This window comes from Phyllobates terribilis, unplaced genomic scaffold (genome assembly GCF_046119375.1).
Source record: "Phyllobates terribilis strain yellow unplaced genomic scaffold, ASM4611937v1 Scaffold_2__4_contigs__length_985480577, whole genome shotgun sequence".
In the NCBI taxonomy this organism is placed as follows: Eukaryota; Metazoa; Chordata; class Amphibia; order Anura; family Dendrobatidae; genus Phyllobates; species Phyllobates terribilis.
In genome coordinates this window covers 843,983,926-844,007,344 of record NW_027362762.1, presented here as the reverse complement: position 1 = coordinate 844,007,344, position 23,419 = coordinate 843,983,926, and the positions used below count along the sequence as shown (strand labels likewise).

General features: G+C 45.1%; 1 protein-coding gene across 4 annotated transcripts in view; it reads left to right on the top strand.

The window, feature by feature from the left end:
- PITPNM3 (PITPNM family member 3) overlaps nt 1–23,419 on the top strand; it is a 901,527-nt gene that overhangs the window by 827,393 nt on the left and 50,715 nt on the right. For all 4 annotated transcript variants that reach the window (XM_073667825.1, XM_073667827.1, XM_073667826.1 and 1 more), the window contains one exon: nt 17,676–17,846. In XM_073667825.1, coding sequence (XP_073523926.1) covers nt 17,676–17,846 — 171 coding nt within the window. The remainder of the gene's footprint in view (nt 1–17,675; nt 17,847–23,419) is intronic.

Genomic DNA, 23,419 nt, shown 5'->3' with positions numbered 1-23,419 from the left:
GCCTGCTGTACCTGGCTGGACACAAATATAGTGCGAAGCCCCACTTCAATTTTTTTAAATTATTTCAGGAAATTCATGAAATAAATAAAAAAAAATTGACGTGGGGCTTCGCACTATATTTGGGTCCAGCCAGGTACAGCAGGCAGGAACGGGCTGCCCCCAACCACCAGCTGCCTATTTGTACCTGGCCGGACACAACAATATGGGGAAGCCCTTTTTTTCTTAATTATTTCATGAAATAATTTAAAGAAAATTGACGTGGGGCTTCGCACTGTTTTTGTGTCCAGCCAGGTACAACTAGGCAGCTGGGGGCTGGAATCCGCAGCGCAGGGAGGCCCAAGCTTTCTGGGCCACCCCCGCTGCAAATTGCAGTCCGCAGCCACCCCGGAAAATGGCGCGTTCATAGAAGCGCCATCTTCTGGCGCTGTACCCAACTCATCCAGGGCCCTGATGCGGTGGCTCACTGGGTAATAAAGGGGTTAGGGCCAGCTTGGCATTATCAGCTGGCCCTAAGCCCAAAATTCATGGGGTCACGCCAATATTAGACATGACCACCATGAATTTCTAGTAAAGTATTTAAAAAAAACACAACACCCAGAAAAAAGTCCTTTAATTGAAATAAACACACAATTCTTTATTGTTCTAAATTAAACCATACTTACCGTCACGCCCATTTCAGCTGAAGCCAACGATCTCCTGAAATAAAAGAAAAATAATAAAGCAACATCATCCTTACCTTTCCATGGTTCCCATGACAGCTTCAGCTCTGCTACATCGAGATGACAGGCTGGACCGCAGCAGAACGCCGCCATCCAGCCTGTCATCCCGCAGACACTGAGAAGCGCAGGCATGCTTGCGCTCCACAGTGTCTCTCTGTGAGGGCATCCAGATGAGCCGAGTTAATGTCCAATGAACTCGGCTCACCTCATGCACGTCACTGACAGCGTGGGAAAATTCTCCTGCACTCAGCGCTTCAGCGTGGGAGAATTCTCACACTGAAGCGCTGAGTGCAGGAGAATTCTCCCACGCTGTCAGTGACGTGCAGGAGGTGAGCTGAGTTCATTGGACATGAGCTCACCTTATGCACGTCACTGACAGCGTGGGAAAATTCTCCTGCACTCAGCGCTTCAGCGTGGGAGAATTCTCACGCTGAAGCGCTGAGTGCAGGAGAATTCTCCCACGCTGTCAGTGACGTGCAGGAGGTGAGCTGAGTTCATTGGACATGAGCTCACCTTATGCACGTCACTGACAGCGTGGGAGAATTCTCCTGCACTCAGCGCTTCAGCGTGAGAATTTTCCCACGCTGTCAGTGACGTGCATAAGGTGCGCCGAGTTCATTGGACATGAACTCGTCTCATCTTTATGCCGTCACAGCCAGACACTGCAGAGCGCAAGCATGCCTGCGCTTCTCAGTGTCTGCGGGATGACAGGCTGGATGGCAGCTTTCTGCTGCGGTCCAGCCTGTCATCTCGATGTAGCAGAGCTGGAGCTGTCGTGGGAACCATGGAAAGGTAAGGATGATGTTGCTTTATTATTTTTCTTTTATTGCAGGAGATCGTTGGCTTCAGCTGGAATGGGCGTGACTGTAAGTATGGTTTAATTTAGAACAATAAAAGGATTGTGTCTTTATTTCAATTAAAGGACTTTATTCTGGGTGTTTGTGTTTTCTTTTAACTTTGACTATGGGGTTAGTAATGGGGGTGTCTTATAGACGCCTCTCCATTACTAACCTGGGCTTGATGTCAGCTGGCATTATAAGCTGACATCAACCCCAGCCCTATTACCCCCTGCCACCGCTACAGGGCAGCGTGGAAGAGCGAGGCTAAGTGCCAGAGTTGGCGCATCCTATGAATGCGCCATTTCTGGGGCGGCTGACGGCTGGTGTTTCTAGCCTGGGAGGGGGCCAATATTCATGGCTCCCTTCCTGGGCTATTAATATCAGCCCCCAGCTGTCTGCCTAGCCTTTGCTAGCTATTAAATTAGGGGGGACCCCACGTCATTTTTTTGGGGGGGTCCCACATTTTAATAGCTAGTAAAGGCTATGTATTCAGCTGGGGGCTCATATTAGTAGCCTGGGAAGCTCCGTGGGTATTACCCCCTTCCCAGGCTTCAAACATCTGCCCCAGCTGTCTGCTTAACCTCCGCTAGAGACTAAAATTAAGGGGAACCCCACGCCAATTTTTTTTAATAATAAATCCTTTATTTTAATACTAAATGACAAGTACAGTAACCAACACTATCACTGTACTTCATATATATGTGACTGACATGTTTCTATCTATCTAATCTATGTGTGAAGCTCTATTCTGTCTGTTATAAATTGTCGGGTACCGATGCTGAATTGCCGGCCGGCTTTTTTAAAGAGACAGTGCATGAAAACACTATTATATTTTTTAATAAATCCTTTACACTAAATGACAAGTACAGTAAGCAACGCTGTCACTGTACTTCATATATATGTGACTGACATGTTTCTATCTATCTAATCTATGTGTGAGGCTCTATTCCTTCTTGTCTAAATTGTCGGGTACCGGTGTATGCCGCTGCTGAATTGCCGGCCGGCTTTTTTAAAGAAAGCGTCTTCTGAGCAGTTTGTCAGCTTTTGGACACCTTTGAAGGTGTTTTCTATGTGTTTTTGTTTGCCTGCCATTGGTTTTAACGGTGTTCGACGGTGTTCTAAGGTGTTCGACGAACAGTTCGACGAACAGTTCGACGAACAGTTCCTCGAACATCCCGGTGTTCGACGAACCGAACCGAACCCGAACACTACGGGGGTGGCTCAACACTAGTGGAGACCCGAGCTCCCGCCCGAGTAACCCGGAAATGCTCGGTGCTCGCCGAACATCCCGAGTAGCGTGATGCTCGGGCGAGTACCGAGCAGTGTCGAGCATGTTCGCTCAACACTACTCATTATCTCTTTCCCGTTTACTTGGAAAGCGATTTTGGGCCACATAAGGTAGTATTCTGCCAATTACCTTATCTTAACTTTGTGCTCTACGGATTGTTCCTTTTGCTAGTTGTTGAATAGACAGGGGGTGATCTTGTTCTTTCGCTTTTACGGTGGTTTCCACCGTCAAAGAACACCACAATGGTGTGTCTTCCTCTTGATGAGTTTGTACTGCTTGGGTAGTGCTCTCAATAGCTTCCAGACTGACTTTCTCTGAGCATTCTTGCATGAACTCCTCATGTTCTAGTAGCATTCTCGACAATCCGTCAGCATCCGCATTGCATTTTCCTGGCCTGTACTTGATACTGAAATTGAAGTCAGCTAGTTCAGCTACCCATCTCTGACCAGTGGAATTCAGTTTGGCTGTAGGAAGAACATAGGTCAAAGGGTTGTTGTCAGTGTAAACCTCAAACTCTTTGCTGTAATAGAGATAATGTCTAAATTGTTCACAGATAGCCCATTTCCATGCCAAGAAATTTTCCAAAATGTAGATGGTAATTCTTCTCAGCGTCTGTTAACGTTCTGGAACCGGAACCGATGACTCTCAATTTCCCATCTTGATGCTGATACAGGGTAGCTCCCAGTCCAACTTGAGAAGCATCACAATGAAGAACAAATGGTAAGTTGAAATCAGGATATCCCAATATGGGTGGTTTTACCAGGTAATCCACTAGTTCTTCCAATACCTCCTGGTGGTCTTATGTCCAGAGAATGAGCTGCTGGGACGAAACTGTGTTGTTTCTTTTAAGTCCGGTCCTGCCCGCATTCTTCTTTTTTCTCAATCGGTGTTGTTGACTCTATAGCCCCCCCCAAGAGGAGGTATGGTGGGGCGGCGATCCTGGACAAGTTCCAGACGTAAGTATGATAGTAGGAGAGGAATCCTAAGATCTGCCTGACAGTAGAGGGCCACTTGTCTTTTAAGGCCAGTACAGGAGCGATTTCTGCTGGGTCCGTGGTATATCGTTCTCCAGACACAATTTACCCTAGAAATCGGACTTGCCTTTTGAACAGTGCACACTTCTTTGGGGTCAACTTTACTCCATGTTGTTTATACCGCTGGAGTACGGTCCTCACGTGTTCAACATGCTCCTCGAAGGTTTTGCTGTGTACCACATTGTCATCCAAGTACGGCTGGCAGATATCGTTCCTCAACCCTTCTAAACATGTCTCCATGCTCCACTGGAATTCTACTGGAGCTGAACTGAGCCCAAACGGTATGCGGATCAACTCATATAATCCCCACGATGTGATGAATGCTGTCAAGGGTCTACTGGACTCTTCGAAAAACCCATGGTGGTATGCCTTACACTGATCGAGGACAGAGAACCAGGTACTTCCTGATAGGCTATCCAACATATCTTGGATCTTTGGTATCGGGTGTCGACCACATACTGACTTTCGGTTTACCTCCCGGTCTAAACCAGAGTCTCAGCGTACCGTCCTTCTTCCTAACACAGACAATAGGAGAGGAATAAGACGACTTCAAATTTTGGACCCAACCTCTGTTGATTAGATCTTATAAATACTCTGTCACTTCACGGTGTAATGGTTTCGGCACAGACATGTAACTTCTAGTTACTGGGGTCGTGTCTTTCAAATTGATTTTCAAATGCAACGACATGATACAGCCTATATCAGAGTCATCTTTGGAGAATGCATGACACTCTTCTCTCAGCATCTGTTTTGCTACTGCTAGATCTTCAGCACAAAAGTGTTCCAGGGGTACTTGGGGATCCCAGGACTCCAAGGTGGGTCATGCAATATCTTCCCCTGGGCAACTCCTGTTCCTTGGTGGGGAGACTGAATTCACGGTAGACCCCTGGGCTGGTCTCATACTGGCTGGATATACCGCTTTCATGGTCTTGATGTCACCTAACACAGTCTTTGGATCCAGTCTAATTTCATGTTTCATGGTATTCATCACCGGTACTGTCACTCGGGCAAAACCACTAGTAGGAATCGTAAGCACAGTCTCACCTTGAACTAGGCCTTCCGGAAGTTCTGAGGAGTCTTATGGCTCGAACAGTCTCTTCTGGACGTTTCTTCCTGGTTCTACCCGGACTCCACACCTCAACCCACCATTTGGTGTGCAGAGATGATGGTTGGGCGCAGGCCTACCTTGACTTTTTTTTAGGTCCATTGTATTCTGTGCTTTCTTTACTCTATGAATCACGTTTTCCGCCACAGCGTTGGGTATGGCAAGCGATGTGGAGATTGCATCCACCACCAGCGTCCCTGACTCGTGTTTCGTGATGACCTCACATTATAACTCAGGATAGGATCCTCTGCCATGTTCTGATCACTGGTCACAAGAAAAGGTACCAAAAGCTCGATGGTGTTGCTGTTCTTCGTGGCCCTGACTTGGAAAGTCACTTTCGCCCAGCCTAGGAAAGGAATTTCAGTTCTTTTAGCGACCGAAGGCAGGTATGTCACAGGTAGCCAGGTAATAGGAAAGACGATGATCCAGCTCCACAGACTCCAATAGTAAAAACAAATCTCTTTTATTTAGAATTTTTTAAAAATATTCAGATGGCGATAATACTAGAAGGGAAACACAGGGGCACCAAGGAGGGGTGCGCTACCAGACGCATTTCGAGTGAAGATCGCTCTTAAACTTGGTATGAATAAGTGGAAGGTAGCGCCTTCTCCATTCTTCATTTAAAATGCTCGCTTGGGCTGCTGTGTCCCACATTGCTTTTACCAGGAGTCCATCTAGCTGCCACTGTATAAAGCACCTTTCACCGATTAGGCTGATGAGGCTATCTTTACTGACCAAGGAATCATCCTTCCAGGAGTACATTGTTTGATCTCCACACTGGGCATTAAGTAACTGATGCCCCTGTCTCTCTTGCAGCTGTTGTAGTCGAAAACACACTTGGGGATAGTGCTGACGCAGCCGTTTTACCTCATGCACCGTTCTGGGGGCTAGCGAGATTTAGATTTGCTTCTGTGGCCTCCTCCGTGTCATGGTTACCACTCGCCCCGCACTGGCAACCTCCTGTCTTTTATCCCAAACAACCGTGACCATTGGCATTCCTTGCCATAATGTCGTTCCTCACCACATCTTAAACAGTGGACACATACCGCACTCTGATTTGATGAACGGCACGCCTCACAAGCCAGGTATCTTCTGTTTTAGAAGCCACTCTTGGGTCTGAGAGATACAGATTCTGGCCTGGAAGGAATCAACTTTTTCACCTCAATCAACTCAGCTTGCAGTTCTCCTATTACTTCTTCCCAGTTAGTGCTGGCGGTCTTCCCTTTTGTTGGTGGTTTAAGGTTCACTCTCGGCGGTGGTCTTCATGATGATCTTCGGACTGGCCACTGGGGATCTCCAACTTCAGCTGACTCATTTTGGTGGTTTTAGGAGTAGAGCCTTTCTTTAACTTCTGTTCAATCTCTGACTCCAAACTAGCTGCCTCATTCACTTTTTCAATTAGGACTTCGTCCAGAATGCCACGATCTTCTGTGTACTGTTTCAGCTGTAACTTAATATCTTTGCTGATTAACCCCGTTCCCAACGATCTCAAGAACTTCTTCTGGACTAACCCAGCATCAAACTTCTCCGCCCCTACATCTCTGCATGCGAACAACAAACTTTGGGGTGATTCATTATTGTTCTGTGAGATGTTAATGAGTCGGTGGAACAATTCTGAAGTACTCTCTTCTTTATAGTGCCCTTTTAAAATCATCTTCAGCTGTGGTGGGGTCAAATTGACTTTTAATTTTTAGCATACTGTGGAGGTTCACTCCTGGGCTGATTGCTTTCACCACTCCCTTAATGATCTCATCTGACTGGTAGCCTTTCTGTAATCTTGCATCGATCTGGTGCAACAAGTTCATATAAGACAGTTTCTCTTTCTGTTCACACTCTACAATCTGTCCCAGGATCTTGAACTCTTTCCTTATGGTGATTTGTGGTGTTGGAGAGGATTGTCTTCCTGATTTATCTAAGGAGGTTAAAGGTTCTGTCAGAGTCTGTCACACGTTCAGAGGGTTTGGTAGATTTCTGCAGGGCTGTTGTTAAGGCTTTGAATTGTTCTTTAAATTCCTGTAGTTCTGTCTGTGGAAGGAGATTCCCACTCTTGGTAATTTGTGCCGCCCCTCCATCTTCCAACTTCAACCCGGTTAGAAACTGTGTTAACTCCTGGAGGAACGTCCTCATGACATCTTCAGCTTCTTTCTCCCCCAGCTCATCTGTGTATTAATGACGGCTAAAAGTTGTCTGTGGGTGCGTGTTTTAGAGATCTGCTCTTCTGACATCTTTATATGTTCTGCTACTGCTCTCAATTTTTCACAGGTTAACTGAAAAAGTAGCTCACTGATTCTGTCCATTTGTATTTCCACATCCATTGCTGCTAGTGAATTTTCTTTAGGGCTGGTTCCCTTTAACTGGTGTAGCAGAGTTGAGTTGAGGTGCTGTGCTGCTGTATTTTTCAGTCACTTTGCATCTTCTCCCTCTACATGCTAATTCCCACTCAGAATTTCCTGTACGGGCCACCAATGTTACGTGCACACCACTAGGTTTAGATGGGGCGAGACAGGTCTCATGAATTCTTCACACAGCTTCTTCACAAAGGCACAGTAGTACACAGCATTCTTTATAACACAGTGAGATGGAGGAGGGGAGAGGGTTTGCTGAAGATGATCCCTGTTACACAATTCCTTCCAGTTCTTATCTTCCTGCCCGATGATAGACTTTCTCAACTAGCAGTACAGGGTATCTGACCTTAGCCCAGCTTCTCTCTTTACTGGAATCCTGTTCCACTATGGTTCACTTGAACTTTTGTGAGATAAAGATCACACACCACTCATCTCTTTGGCTGCTGCCAGAATAGTAAACAACTTCCCCACAATCCCCCTGGGACTTTGCTAACCACTCCCTGTCTCCTGTGACTGTGTTAACCCCTCTAGTTGCTGGATGATTCTGAAGCAAACAATTTCCTGTCTCCTATGATTGTTTTAACTCTTCTAGTTGCTGGATGCTTTTGAAGCAACAGCACTCACCACTACTTCTACCTGTCACACAGTGCTGACGTGAGACAGATTAAATCTTTTCACTGACTGAGCACAAGGGGGAGGGGAAGGTTTCTCCGGCTTCAGTGCTCAGCAGAAGGGGTATATGTATGAAATTTATGTGTGAACCTGGCCTTAGGCTGGATTCACATATATGCATTGCATCAGGCTCAGGTTTTCTAAGCCTAATACAACTCATCCGGATCACAGCTGATGGGAAAAGGAGTCAGTTGATGTCAGACTTTTACTCTCAGGCACTGGTCCGGGGCCGAAAGCCAATGGCTAGACCCAAATACATATATCCTCATGTCATTTTCAGTTGTTAAATAGAATCAGTCATGTAGAAAATGGTATATGATATGCAGGCAGGATGATATGGAGGAGCTGATCAGACTGATCCACATTTTTGTGTTAAAAGTTTCAGTAAAACTTACAGGGAAAATATATATCTTTGTACCATGTTAGCCAGTAGACAGAAAAATATTTAGATTTGAGAGTCCTCAGTGGTTGATACCTTTTAATGGCTAACTGAAATGAGGAGCACATGGATTTATGTCATTCTACACCAACTAAGGAATGTGCTCCTCAGACTTGTGGGGTCATCACAACCCTGGACCTGACCTCAATCACAGGATAATAAAACTTTCACACTCCTTATCTACAAACTATTCCAATATTTAGGGCCACAACTGTTTATCCCTCTCCTATAGCAATACTTCTGCTTTAGGTCACTTGTCTCATCTATTGCATTATTTCTGTATCTTGCTGTGTATAAATATGTGATTCTTCAGATTTTGTGTTATACTATGCCTGATGAAGAAACCCGAGTAGTTTCAAAAGCTTGCAAATTGTTACCATCTTTTCAGTTAACAAAGAAAATGACGGCACTTCCACTACAAGAAATAGGTGTGAACAGGTGCTTACTAAGAGGAGCTACCTCCATATACAATGAACAAACAAAGTAGCACACTGTAACACTGAGTATGTAAATATGAAGTATGAAATATGAATAGCATTACTGCTGTAGAAAATAGAAATAAATGAGAATCTCATTTATTTCTATTTTCTACAGCAGTAATGCTATTCATATTTCATACTTCATATTTACATACTCAGCGTTACAGTGTGCTACTTTGTTTGTTCATCTTTTCAGTTAGCCATTTGTCACGGGTGTGTCACCACGAAGATCGTCACGATTACACAGCCTGACTTCTCGCAGCTGACTTTTTGGTGCTTTGTGTTTTCGGCAGTGAGGGAGTTAATTCTCTCTCTCTCTCTGTGCTAGACGAGGTCCAGCCTCGCCCAGCTGCAATCAATGCTGCTGTAGTGAGTCTCCTTCAAATGCCTGCTGGTCTGTTTGGGAAGTGTCGGTGAAAGCATTTCATACAGACTTACAGAGCGGATCGTGGTATTTGGAGTTTCTGAGATAAGTGTATTTGGAGTGTATTTTCCCTTCCTCGCTTTATCATTTATCTCCTTTCCCGTTCGTGTTCCCTCTGTTGTAGTTGTGTAGTTTTTGTATGCAAGGTGGTTTTGGTTTTTCCCTTGTACTGTCTCGTTCGTCTAAGTACTGTGTGTGGGCATATTATTACTTGTCCTCTTTTGTTGTGATCGGGGTCCTTCTCAGGACTAGATTACTTAGGTGCAGGGATCCTCAGGAGGTAGGGGTTACGCTGGCGGCCTGGACCTCTGTACCTTTAACAGTACCTCCAGGTTGAGGGATTAGTCAGGGCCCCAGCTTAGGGTCAGCTTAGGCCCCCTACCTCCAGTATACAGAGACAGCGTGACATTTTCACCGACCCACTTAGTTTTTCTCCAGCTACCATGGATCCAGTAGCCGGTCTAGCTCGGCAGTTGCAGAGTTTGTCCATGGAGCTGGCGGACGTTAGGTCCAAGGTTTTGCATCCTCAGGAGCAAGCCGGACCAGAACCTAAAGTAGCTCTCCCTGACAGGTTCACTGGGGGGCGGGACAAGTTTTTTGTTTTCCGGGAGGCATGCAAATTGTACTTTCGGCTGCGGCCTCGGTCATCGGGGAGTGAAGAACAAAGGGTGGGAATTGTCATCTCGCTCCTACAAGGGGACCCACAATCTTGGGCGTTCTCTCTTCCCCCGGGCTCCCCGGCTCTCCAGTCAGTGGATAGGTTTTTCGCTGCTCTGGGACTCGTATATGATGACCCAGATCGGATCTCCCTTGCTGAGTCTAAGTTACGTAGGATCCAGCAGGGAGATCGTCCGGCGGAGGAATTCTGTTCGGAGTTCCGTAGGTGGGCCACGGACACCCAGTGGAATGACCCGGCTCTTAGGAGCCAGTTTTGTCAAGGTTTATCCGACAAATTACAGGATGTGTTGGCACAGTATGACTCTCCCGCGTCACTGGAAGCCGCTATGGCCCTGGCTATTCGCGTTGACAGACGGCTTCGGGAGAGGTGCGGGATAACTCGACCCCCTGTGATGACTCCACCTCCTACAAGGTCCCCTCATATGGTGGTTCCCCTGGTCAGTCCAGAGGAGCCTATGCAATTAGGAGGGACATCATTTCGGGGGAGGGGACCGGTGGTGCGCCATAAGACAGGAAGGTGTTTCTTCTGCGGGAGAAAGGGACATTTTATTGGGGGGTGTCCATCCCGTCCCTTGCAGAGTGAAGAGTCGTTGGAAAACTGTTGATCCCAGGTTGTGTGGTGGACGGCAATCTGGGAGTAGGTATTTCGTCCCTAGGTTCGTCTCAGTTTCTTGTACCGGCGGAGGTGGTGGTGGGTACGAGAACTGAGAGGATATCTGTTCTTCTGGATAGTGGGGCCGGGGCTAATCTGGTTGATGCTCGGTTTGCCCGGGTTCAAGGTATGCGATTGAGTGAGTTGGCTAAACCCATCCCCATATTCTCGATCGATGCCAGGCCTCTCGGTCAGGGAAGTTTTTTGCAAGCTGTGCATGACGTAAAACTTCAAGTGGGGGCGATACATAAAGAACTGTTGTCTTGCTACGTGTTGGAGGGTCTTCCCACTCCTATAGTGTTGGGCCTTCCTTGGTTAACTAAGCATAACCCGGTTATTAATTGGCAAACCAGAGAGATAAGCCAATGGAGTAAATTCTGTAATAAAAACTGCATGAACACGGTCATCGGTGCGGTTACTCCTTGGGTCTTACCTCCATTTCTGGCGGACTTTGAGGATGTATTCTCGGAGAAAGGGTGTCAGGAACTACCTCCTCATCGCGAGTATGACTGTTCTGTAAAACTGCTCCCTGAGGCCAAGTTACCTAAAGCTAGGTTGTATAACCTTTCTGGTCCTGAGAGGCAGGCCATGAAGGATTATATTTCAGAAAGTCTGGCTAAGGGGCATATTAGACCTTCATCTTCACCGGTGGCTGCGGGGTTCTTCTTTGTTAAGAAGAAAGATGGAGGCCTACGCCCTTGCCTGGATTTCCGTGAACTTAATCGGATTACGGTCCGAGATCCGTATCCACTCCCACTTATTCCCGATCTCTTTAATCAGATCGTGGGCGCCAAATGGTTCTCTAAGTTGGATCTCAGGGGGGCGTACAATCTGATTAGGATGAAGGAGGGGGATGAGTGGAAGACGGCGTTTAACACTCCGGAGGGGCATTATGAGAACCTTGTCATGCCATTCGGTCTGACTAATGCCCCGGCGGTGTTCCAACACTTTGTTAATGACATTTTTCGCCGCCTGGTGGGACAGTTTGTTGTCATATATCTGGATGATATCTTAATTTACTCGCCGGATCTGGTGTCTCATCAGGAGCACGTTAGGCAGGTGTTACAGATCTTGCGGGATAATAAACTGTATGCCAAATGGGAAAAGTGTGTGTTCGCCGTACAGGAACTCCAGTTTTTAGGCTTCCTGGTTTCAGCGTCCGGTTTTCGTATGGACCCTGGGAAAGTGCGGGCAGTTCTTGAGTGGGATCGGCCAGAGAATCTTAAGGCACTACAACGTTTCCTGGGGTTTGCTAATTATTACCGGAAGTTCATTCGTAATTTCTCGTCCATGGTTAAGCCTCTCACAGACATGACTAAAAAGGGGACGGATTTTTCTAGGTGGTCTGACAAGGCTTGTCAAGCATTCTCCTGCTTGAAAAAATGTTTTGCCTCGGCACCCATACTCATTCAACCTGATGCGTCACAGCCATTCATTGTAGAGGTAGACGCTTCCGAGGTAGGGGTGGGAGCAGTATTGTCACAAGGTTCGTCCCCTGGTAAGTGGCATCCGTGCGCCTTTTTCTCTAAAAAATTGTCGTCCGCTGAGAGGAATTACGATGTCGGCAATAGGGAACTCTTGGCCATTAAGTTAGCTTTTGAGGAGTGGCGCCATTTTTTGGAGGGGGCAGTCCATCCGGTCACCGTCATCACCGATCACAAGAACCTGCTATATCTGGAGTCCGCGAAACGTCTGAATCCCAGACAAGCTAGGTGGTCATTGTTTTTTACCAGGTTTAATTTTGTCGTTACATATCGTCCTGGGTCAAAAAATGTAAAGGCGGATGCCTTATCTCGTAGTTTCCCTGGGGCCGGGAATACGGACGACCCGATTCCTATCCTTCAGGAGGGGGTGGTGGTTTCGGCAGTATGCTCTGAGCTGGAGGAGGAGGTATTGGAGGCTCAGGGGGACGCCCCTGTTGGACCTCCGGGGAGACTGTTTGTTCCAGATCAGTTGCGACAAAAGGTGATCGAGGCACACCATAACTCAGTTTTGGCAGGACACCCGGGGAGTAAAGCAACTGTGGATCTTCTCTCGCGTCGGTTTTGGTGGCCTAACTTACATAAGGAGGTGGTAACTTTTGTCGCGTCCTGTGGGGTTTGTGCGCGCTCTAAGACCTCACATACCCGTCCGTCTGGGGCCCTCTTACCTTTGAAGATCCCGGAGCGTCCTTGGACTCATCTGTCTATAGACTTTATTACGGACCTCCCTCCGTCTTCGGGTAAAACGGTCATACTCGTTGTAGTGGACAGGTTCAGCAAGATGGCACATTTTATCGCTCTTCCGGCTCTCCCTAATGCTAAAACTCTTGCGCAGGTGTTCATTGGGGAGATTGTGAGGCTTCACGGGGTACCCTCCGATGTGGTGTCTGATCGGGGGTCTCAGTTTGTGTCCAAGTTCTGGAAGGCGTTTTGTGCACGGCGGGGGATGCATTTGTCATTCTCATCGGCTTTTCACCCTCAGACCAATGGTCAGACGGAACGTATGAACCAGAGCTTGGAGACATATCTCCGGTGTTTTGTGTCAGAGAACCAGGAGGACTGGGCTTCTTTCTTACCTCTGGCAGAGTTTGCTCTTAATAATAGGCGGAGCGAGTCCACTGGTAAGTCCCCGTTTTTTGGGGCATATGGTTTTCACACCCAGTTTTGTACTTTCAGTAGGGGGGGCTCTTCGGGGGTTCCTGAGGAGGAGCGATTTTCCTCATCACTCGCTTCAGTATGGAGAGGGGTGCTGAAGAATCTGAATACTATGGGGAACCGATACAAACGTATGGCTGATAGGAGGAGAGTGTCTGGTCCGGACCTAAGTGTGAACGATCGGGTATGGTTGTCTACCAGGAATATTAAACTTAAGGTTCCCTCCTGGAAACTGGGTCCCAGGTTCATCAGGCCGTACAGAATCAGTTCTATTATTAATCCGGTGGCATTCCGTCTTGACCTCCCCCCTACGTTTAAAATTCACAACGTGTTCCACAGATCGTTGCTTAAGAGGTATTTGGCTCCGGTGGTACCGTCACCTTTACCTCCCCCTCCAGTGGTGGTCAATGGTAACTTGGAGTTCCAGGTATCAAGGGTCATCGATTCACGTTTTAATCGCCGGTCCCTTCAGTACCTGGTTCATTGGAAAGGGTATGGTCCTGAGGAGAGGATGTGGGTTCCTGCGTCGGATATTAACGCAGACCGATTAGTTCGGGCCTTCCACACGACTCACCCGGATAAACCTGGCCCTGAGGGTCCGGAGGCCCCTCGTAGAAGGGGGGGTACTGTCACGGGTGTGTCACCACGAAGATCGTCACGATTACACAGCCTGACTTCTCGCAGCTGACTTTTTGGTGCTTTGTGTTTTCGGCAGTGAGGGAGTTAATTCTCTCTCTCTCTCTGTGCTAGACGAGGTCCAGCCTCGCCCAGCTGCAATCAATGCTGCTGTAGTGAGTCTCCTTCAAATGCCTGCTGGTCTGTTTGGGAAGTGTCGGTGAAAGCATTTCATACAGACTTACAGAGCGGATCATGGTATTTGGAGTTTCTGAGATAAGTGTATTTGGAGTGTATTTTCCCTTCCTCGCTTTATCATTTATCTCCTTTCCCGTTCGTGTTCCCTCTGTTGTAGTTGTGTAGTTTTTGTATGCAAGGTGGTTTTGGTTTTTCCCTTGTACTGTCTCGTTCGTCTAAGTACTGTGTGTGGGCATATTATTACTTGTCCTCTTTTGTTGTGATCGGGGTCCTTCTCAGGACTAGATTACTTAGGTGCAGGGATCCTCAGGAGGTAGGGGTTACGCTGGCGGCCTGGACCTCTGTACCTTTAACAGTACCTCCAGGTTGAGGGATTAGTCAGGGCCCCAGCTTAGGGTCAGCTTAGGCCCCCTACCTCCAGTATACAGAGACAGCGTGACACCATTAAAAGGTATCAACCACTGAGGTCTCTCAAATCTAAATATTTTTCAGTAAAACTTGAAATTTCTTAATTGAAATCCCTGTTTGTATTTATGAGTCCAGTGGGCGCTCCTACTTAGGGAGTCTTCCCTGTTTGTCTATGCAGACATAGCTGTCAATCACTGAGTGAAACCGCCCACTTGACTCCTATACATACAAACACCAGGGATTTCAAAGAAAAAAATACAAGTTACCCTGAATCTTTTCCAACCAACCTAAAAATCATTCTGCTCAGTTTCTCCTTCTTTATACCATGCTGTCCACAGATCGGTCTGCATGTACAATTTGACATGTTCCCTTTAAGCAATCTCCACCTGCACTCAGAAACTGACTCAAACTATTGTACAATTTATTGCATCAGCCTTTGAAAAAAAAAGATTCTGAAATTCATGGATGAACCTGTTTTTTTGTTCTGTCTAATTAATGCTGCCCAGATCCACATAATTTAGAGGAAAGGAATGAGCGATTTCCTCTGATAGGAAACCAGATGCAAGTTCCCTGGCTAATGCAAGGAATAATGATATCATTAGGATTCAATTCAGATTGTACATATATTTGTATATAGATATTTTTTTTAACTGATTAGAGTAGGCGCAGCACTCATCATACTTTCTCACAAATGTGACTACTCTACTCTAATTTCTTCTTCGCACTGAAAGAAATATTAATAAGTAAAAATCATGTACTGGGAAGATTCCAGATGAATATTTTTCTGCATGTATTTTAATTTTTTTCACCTAAAAACTGACAACAAACTGACCTGTTTTCCTGTTCAGTATTTTCAGTGCTTAGGCTACGTTCCCACGATCCGGAGCCGGCTGCGGTTCCCGACACAGTGGAATTGCCACCGGCAGCTTCCGCTCATTTTATGCAAATGAGCAGCGCCATTTTTTTTCTACCTGCGGACTTTCCTCATAGAGGTTAGGTCTATGGGGAAAGCCAGCATGTGGTCCCGCCAGAGAAATTGACATGTTGCGGTCTGGAAAGACGCACCGCATGTCAGTTTCCGTGGGTGAGCCACAGGCGCATAGTGGGCATGGGTTTTCTACAAATCCCATCCATTATGCTGTAACAGCTGGCCGCTGTGGGTTTGATGCTGCATAACACGCAGCGTCAAACCCGCAACGGCTCCTGACCATGGGAACATACCCTTAGAAAGGTTGTCTCGTGTTCTTATCTTTGCAGCCCACAGCAGATAACAGGAGGAAATCCCACAGGACTCCACTGGATATAAAAAAATCTTCTTTATTCCATCAAATAAAAATTAGTCACGTTTCGATTCCTTATGAGTCTTTATCAAGCTTAATATAAGAACAGACGATTCTTCATGGCTTACACATATAAAAGAGATTTTTCTGATGAAGATTAGTGTTGCGCGAACATGCTCGGATAAGGTGTTATCCGAGCATGCTCAAGTCCTAACCGAGTGTCTTCGGTGTGCTGGTCAAATAAGTTTGTGTCGCCGCAACACATGCAGAGATTGCTTGTTTGTTAGACAATCCCTGCATGTGTAGCAGCTGTCTAACAGCCGCGGTGACGCGAACATTTGACGAGCACGCCGAAGACACTCGGTTAGGACTCGAGCAATACTAATGAAGATCAAAAACTGTAATGTCCTGCAATTTTTTAAAGCTCATGAAAGAGACTCCTAAAGAGTTTATATATCACTGGTTTTTATTCCATGGAACAAAGAATTGTGTTTTATACATCCACTGCAGTTCTGCGTTTTTTTCTTGGATAGATTGTTGACTACCCGCATATCATTAGAAGTGATCTGCAGACATTCTGATTTTTCTATTTGCTTATATGCCAATCTTCAAGAGCACACCGCTCCTCTGCCTCCTGGCTTCCTGCTTGCAAGAGGGTGATGAACTCCTGAAGACTGACAGTTCAGGCCAGTGGGATCACCCTCTGTGCACCATGCTATGTGCTCTGCCATGCTGTGCACTCTCCTATGTATATCATACAGTTTTTATATCACAGAGTTTTTTTTAGGAGGACAAAAATGACAAGTTTTCTAGTGGAAACCATAAGGCTGTGTGCCCACGTAGCGTTTTTCAAGCGTTTTTGATGCGGAATTTCCGCAGCGAAAACGCTTGGTAACCCGCACCCCATGGTCCCCAATGGGATTCCGCAAGTTCTATGCACATGCTGCGGATTTTTCCGCAGCGTTTATGCTGCGTTCAAAAATCCGCAGCATGTCAATTAATTTTGCGTTTCCGCAAGCAGAATTGCCTTTGTCCAATGCATAAAAAACGCAAGGCAATTCCGCATGTGGAAAACACGTGATAAACACGCGAAAAATGCGCGATAAACGCGTGCGGAATTCCGCATGCGTTTTTCCGGGAGAGGACTTGCAGAAATGAAGCAGAAATTTTCTGCTTCATTTATGCAACGTGGGCACATAGCCTAACAGTAAATTTTTCCTTTTTTGTGGGTATGAGCACATGGCATCTTTTAGATGCTGGCACACCCGCCAGGTTATTGAAGCCACTTCAGGAAAATCCCAGTGGTCATTTTTCTGAAGCAGCTTCACCGGCAACTTTTACTCCACACTTTCAAATAGAGAGAATGGGGGCCTTCCGTTAGGAAACTTCTTGAAGACTGAACATGTTACTTTTTTTTACCCACTTCCAAAATTCTGAACCATGAGGCACCGAAAAGAGGTGACATAAGTGGGAACACCTCCACAGCAATGTCAATTTGATATTGCCATGCATTACGTTCATTAGATGGGCACTTTTGCAATGCTCTTTCAGGCAAATCCATTTGAAAATGTCATTGTATGCACATACCCTTGAAGTTTTTGAAAGTTTTCTGCTTCCTGAAGCATTTTGGAAGAGTTTTCTTTTCCCTGAATTGCTTTTGCAGCCTCCTGTTTGGGCAGTGCATAGATTGAAGCAGATTCCATCAAGAGATGCTTCAAAGAAGTGAGATGCCCTTTTTTCCAACAAGATGTTTTTTTTTCCAACCAGATGGCAATTTACTCTGTGTTTTTTTGGTGGGGAGTGAATTCGCTCAAATAAACTCTGTGTGCGCATTTTCTAATGCATTCCCTATTTTCTTTTGCAGTGTGCCGGGCCCGTCCTGCTTGTAGTCAGGTTTACAGTTTTTTCCATTCCGCTGATCCATCTGCCTCAAGACTGGAACCTTTGCTGGAGAAAACCTTCCACATACTTCCACCATTCAATGTTCCCAGATATCAGAAAGATCCTCTAGGAGATGGAAAGTCCTACCTATTAGGTAAGCCATGATAATATGGTAATGTAAATGGAATATACTTACACACGTGGTCAAAATTGTTGGTACCCCTCGTTAAATGAAAGAAAAACCCACAATGGTCACAGAAATAACTTGAATCTGAAAAAAGTAATAATAAATTAAAAATCTATGAAAATGAACAAATGAAAGTCAGACATTGCTTTTCAACCCTGCTTCCCCAGAATTAAAAAAAATAAATAAACTCATGAAATCGGCCTGGACAGAAATGATGGTTCTCTTCTTAACTTAATATTTTGTTGAACAACCTTTTGAGGCAATCACTGCAATCAAATGATTCCTGTAACTGTCAATGAGACTTCTGCACCTCTCGACAGGTATTTTGGCCCACTCCTCATGAGCAAACTGCTCCAGTTGTCTCGTGTTTGAAGGTTGCCTTTTCCAGACGGCATGTTTCAGCTCTTTCCAAAGATGCTCAATAGGATTTAGGTCAGGGCTCATAGAAGGCCACTTCAGAATAGTCCAATGTTTTCCTCTTAGCCATTCTTGGGTGTTTTTAGCTGTGTGTTTTGGGTCATTATCCTGTTGCAAGACCCATGACCTGCGACTGAGACCAAGCTTTCTGACACTGGGTAGCACATTTCTCTCTAGAGTCCCTTGATAGTCTTGAGATTTCATTGTACCCTGCACAGATTCAAGACACCCTGTGCCAGATGCAGCAAAGCAGCCCCAGAACATAACAGAGCCTCCTCCATGTTTCATAGTAGGGACAGTGTTCTTTTCTTGATATGCTTCATTTTTCCATCAGTGAGCATAGAGCTGATGTGCCTTGCCAAAAACTTCAATTTTTGTCTCATCTGTCCATAGGACATTCTCCCAGAAGCTTTGTGGCTTGTCAACATGTAGTTTGGCAAATTCCAGTCTGGCTTTTTTATGAGTTTTTTTCAACAATGGTGTTCTCCTTGCTCGTCTCCCATGAAGTCCACTTTGGATCAAACAACGACGGATGGTGCGATCTGACACTGATGTTCCTTGAGCTTGAAGTTCACCTTTAATCTCTTTAGAAGTTATCCTGGGCTCTTTTGTTACCATTCGCATTATCCGTCCTTTTGATTTGTCATCAATTTTCCTCCTGCGGCCACGTCCAGGGAGGTTGGCTATAGTCCGATGGATCTTAAATTTCGGAATAATATGTGCAACTGTAGTCACAGGGACATCAAGCTGCTTGGAGATGGTCTTATAACCTTTACCTTTAACATGCTTGTCTATAATTTTCTTTCTAATCTCCTGAGACAATTCTTTCCTTTGCTTTCTCTGATCCATGTTGACTGTGGTACACATCATGTCACCAAACAGCACAGTGAGTATCTGTAGTCGTATATACAGGCCCACTGACTGATTACAAGATTGTAGACACCTGTGATGCTAATTAGTGGACACAACTTGATTTAAAATGTCCCTTTGGTCACATTATTTTCAGGGGTAACATCATTTCTGTCCAGGCCTATTTCATGAGTTTATTTATTTTTTTAATTCTGTGGAAGCAGGGTTGGAAAGCAATGATTGACTTTCATTTGTTCATTTTCATAGATTTTTAATTTATTATTACTTTTGTCAGATTCAAGTTATTTCTGTGACCATTGTGTTTTTTTCTTTCATTAAGTGAGGGGTACCAACAATTTTGACCACGTGTGTATTATAGAGAAACCCACCATCCATGTTTCCTGGCAGCCCATTTATTTTATGTCCATTGCTACAAGCATTTCTTATATTGATGGCCATGCTCTGAAAAAAGGACCCAATCTCTTTGACGAATGCTGATTTTATATTGAAACATCTAAGCAAGTATTATGTGCTAAAGGTAAGGGGCCAAAATGCACAATGAATTAAAAAAAACTGTATAAAGACATATGAAAGGTTCAACATTAATACAAAATGTATTTTTTACTTATTACACAGTGATTAAAAAGCAATAAGGCGGACATACAAAGTCAGACATATAAAATACTATAGATAGGTAGATAATGATATCGCACTCCCTGAAAAAGGAAACACAAGTCAGTTAGGAGATATATTACATACAGTCTCAGTATTGAGGATGGGTACTCAGATAAAAAATGCAAGCCCAAAATAGTCAATAATATCCAGATGATATAAAATTTTAAGAAATTGGGGGTAGAAAAAAAAGGGTGATATCAAATGGTTATAATAATGTAGAGTGGCATTAAGCACACTTTACCTATCTTTACCTACAAGAGAAAATGCACCCGAAGTGCGTTTTGCATGAAGATTCACCCCCTGACAAAGCTTAATATGAAACGTGCGTCGGGTGCATTTTCTCTGATAGGTAAAGTGTGCTGAATTCCTCTGTGCATTATTATAACAATGTGACATTACCCCTTTTTTGTACCTCTCTCTTATTAAAGATTTAGATCATCTGGATAGTATTGATTGCTTTGGGCTTGTATATTTTTTCTGAATATCCGTCCTCAATACAGAGACTGTATGTAATATATTTCCTCACTGACTTGTGTATCCTTTTTCAGGGAGTGTGGTATCATTTTCTACCTATCTATAGTATTTTATATGCTTGACTTTGTATGTCCGCCCTATTGCTTTTTTATCATTGTGTAATATAATAAAGAATATATATTTTTACTAATGTATTGCCTCACATATGTCTTTATATAGGTTTTCCTGTTTTTATATTGGAAAGAGCATACTGTGCAATGGGTAAATGTCTACCTAGCCTAATGCTTCCATCAGGAGCAGACACAGACAAAAGAGGGTCACTGTGCAATAACAATATATGGGCCTTTTGAAGTCTAACAGCTCACCATAATGGACAATTCCACCTGCTTTTGAGGTGGTAGTGGCCCCCTTACCTCTTGAACCCATGGGCAACCGCAGAGGTTGCATTAATATTATGTCCGCCCCTGGCTTCCATAGGTAAAAAATGTTCTTCAGGCAAAAGCCACTGCAAAATATGCTGGCAGTGACTTACTGTACTTCGTTCACCCAAGAACAAACAAACGCTTGGCGAGCCAATCATTCATGTGTGTGGCATCACTGGAAGAGATAATTGTTGACTGAATGAGCATTCAGCTGAAAGTTAACTATGATGTATTGGCACCTTAGAGATGAATTCCAACTTTACAGATTTTGTTGTAGAAATTTTTGTGACTGAAAATCCATTCAATTCATATGAATGGGGTAGTTTCAGATGAATGAGACAGTTGCAGAACAACTTCGAATGCACAATGTGTGAACATGCCCTACAGGCCACGGTGCTGCTTGTTGCCAGGAGACACCTGCGCTAAAGTGAACAATTGCTAAATGTAGAGATACAGATAAAATTGGAATCATTTTATCCACTAGTTCACCAGCAGATTGTTTATTACTCTGCAGATTTCGCCATACAATGTAACCAGAGAAGAGAGCTCCAGTGGTGAGAACATCCCGCCAGCCTTTGCAGAGAGGGGCTTCTCATAAATTCCTGCAGGCTACTATATGCTGAACCTTACCATATATTTCTCATGTATATTCACCCTACCTGGTGCCCTTTGTTTGCCTCCGCTGCCTCCTCTACTTGGATTGGAGATCCGATCCTCCTGCTTCTATGTTGGCCGCCGCAGTGGCATCAGAAGTGCAGTGGTAAGTCCAAAACCACCATGCCTGCATTTCCTATCCCACAGGACAGGAAAAGCAAGGGAGATGTGGTCATCGTAGAACAGGAAGAATGGACCGCCAATCTGAGCGGAAGAGGCAGAAAATGGTGAACGGAGGGAACCAGGTACAATGACTGCACATGAGAGATATACAAGCACTTCTAAATCCCAGGGCGTAGGGCCGCTTTAACACCTCTTTTACAAAAATTTTGTAATACGCCTGCACCTATAAAACAGATCAATAGCATGGATGTCTATTTAAATAGTATTCTATCATTTGTGGATCAGTTCAACAGGAAAGTACAGTTCCTGCTGGAGCGCACACAAGTATGGATTCAATAGAAAGCATAGGTTTACTAGGCAATGATTTCTATTGAATCCGTACTTAAGTTAATGTGAGTGATCAGGCAGGAGCACAATTCCTTGCGCCTAAGCAATGTATCTCTCAGGTGGCTTTTTGAGCAATCTGCTCAATTAAAGGGCACTCAGTTATATAAAAAATAAGGTGATAAAGTAAAAAATGATTGAAAGACTCATCCTATTCATATCTATAATAAAACCACTTTGCTGTTCATATATATTCTGCCTATTGAGCAATTTCTTCCGTCTCAAGCTATAAAAACGCCTAGAGGAAAAAAGAAATTTCATGTCACTTATTTGAAGAAACTTCTGATGGAATTTGTTCCAAACTAGGTACTGTCAGTTCAAAAGACTGCAAAAAACACTTCAGGAATAACACCCTTGCCAAAAGGCTTCAAAAACTCTTCAAAACGACTTCAGAAAACAAAAATCTCCCCCAAAAAATCCTCCGGGGTATGTGCACATGACGTCTTTAAGTGCCCCCCCTGAGGTTCTCATAGTCAAATTTATTTCAGGAAAATGTCAGTGGTCTTTTTCCTGAAGCAGTTTCGCTGGCAGATTTGCTGTCATCTATGTGGTGGCTTTGCTGTTGATGTCTTTTTTCTGTCATTTAAACTATTACTAGGAAGCGGCTTCCTAGCGGAAGAGGCCCAAAGAATGAGAACGCTGCTTTTTTTACCGCTTCACGGTTTCCAGGTCTTGAAGTGGTTAAAAGAAGTGACAAAAGAGTGAACATGTGCACAGCAATGTAATTTTTTTCAGCAATTATGCAATTCTTTTTCAGGCGGATCTAGGTGGAATGCGCCTGAAAAAGACATTGTGTGCACATACACCAAAGAAAGTTTCCTGAAGTGGTTTTCATTTGAAAAACTTGTTTTTTTTGACCACCTTAAAGAACCTCCTTTTGCATGTAGCCTTAATAGCTGTTACGGATCCGGATGGTGGAACCAATGTGCCGTGGTACAAGGAGGGAGCGGAGGGGCGTAACTAAGTGCCACACGGCGGCTTAGTCGACTCCGTGAACCAAGGAGGGACCGGGAAGGTGAACCAGGTGCCACTCTGGGACCGACCTTGTGTGAGAGCAGGCGACTCCAACAGGGCTGATAGCCGAAGCGGACTGGCACGACAGATGGGCAGACAGATCTGCACGACTGGTAGGCAGACGGGCGGAGCTGACTGATGGACAGGCTCGGCTGGCAGGCTGATTGGCGGGCACGGGTGCTAGACAGGCCAGCGGGCACGGCAGATAGGCAGAATGGCAGGTACGGCAGATAGGCAGGCTGGCGGGGACGGCTGATAGACAGGCTGGCGGGCACGGCAGATAGGCAGCATAGACTGCTGAAAGACAGGCTGGGACCTGAGGGCTGGAGGAGGTGCCTAAAATATCAGCTGTCCTCTGGCCAGAGAAAGAATTGAGGACAACAGGCTTAAGGAGAGACATATGGAAGGAATTGGGGATCCGTAACGAGGCAGGGAGTTTCAACTTGTATGCCACTGGATTAATTTGGCTCAGAATCTCAAACGGACCAATGAACCTCGGACCCAACTTGTAAAAAGGCATCTTGAGGC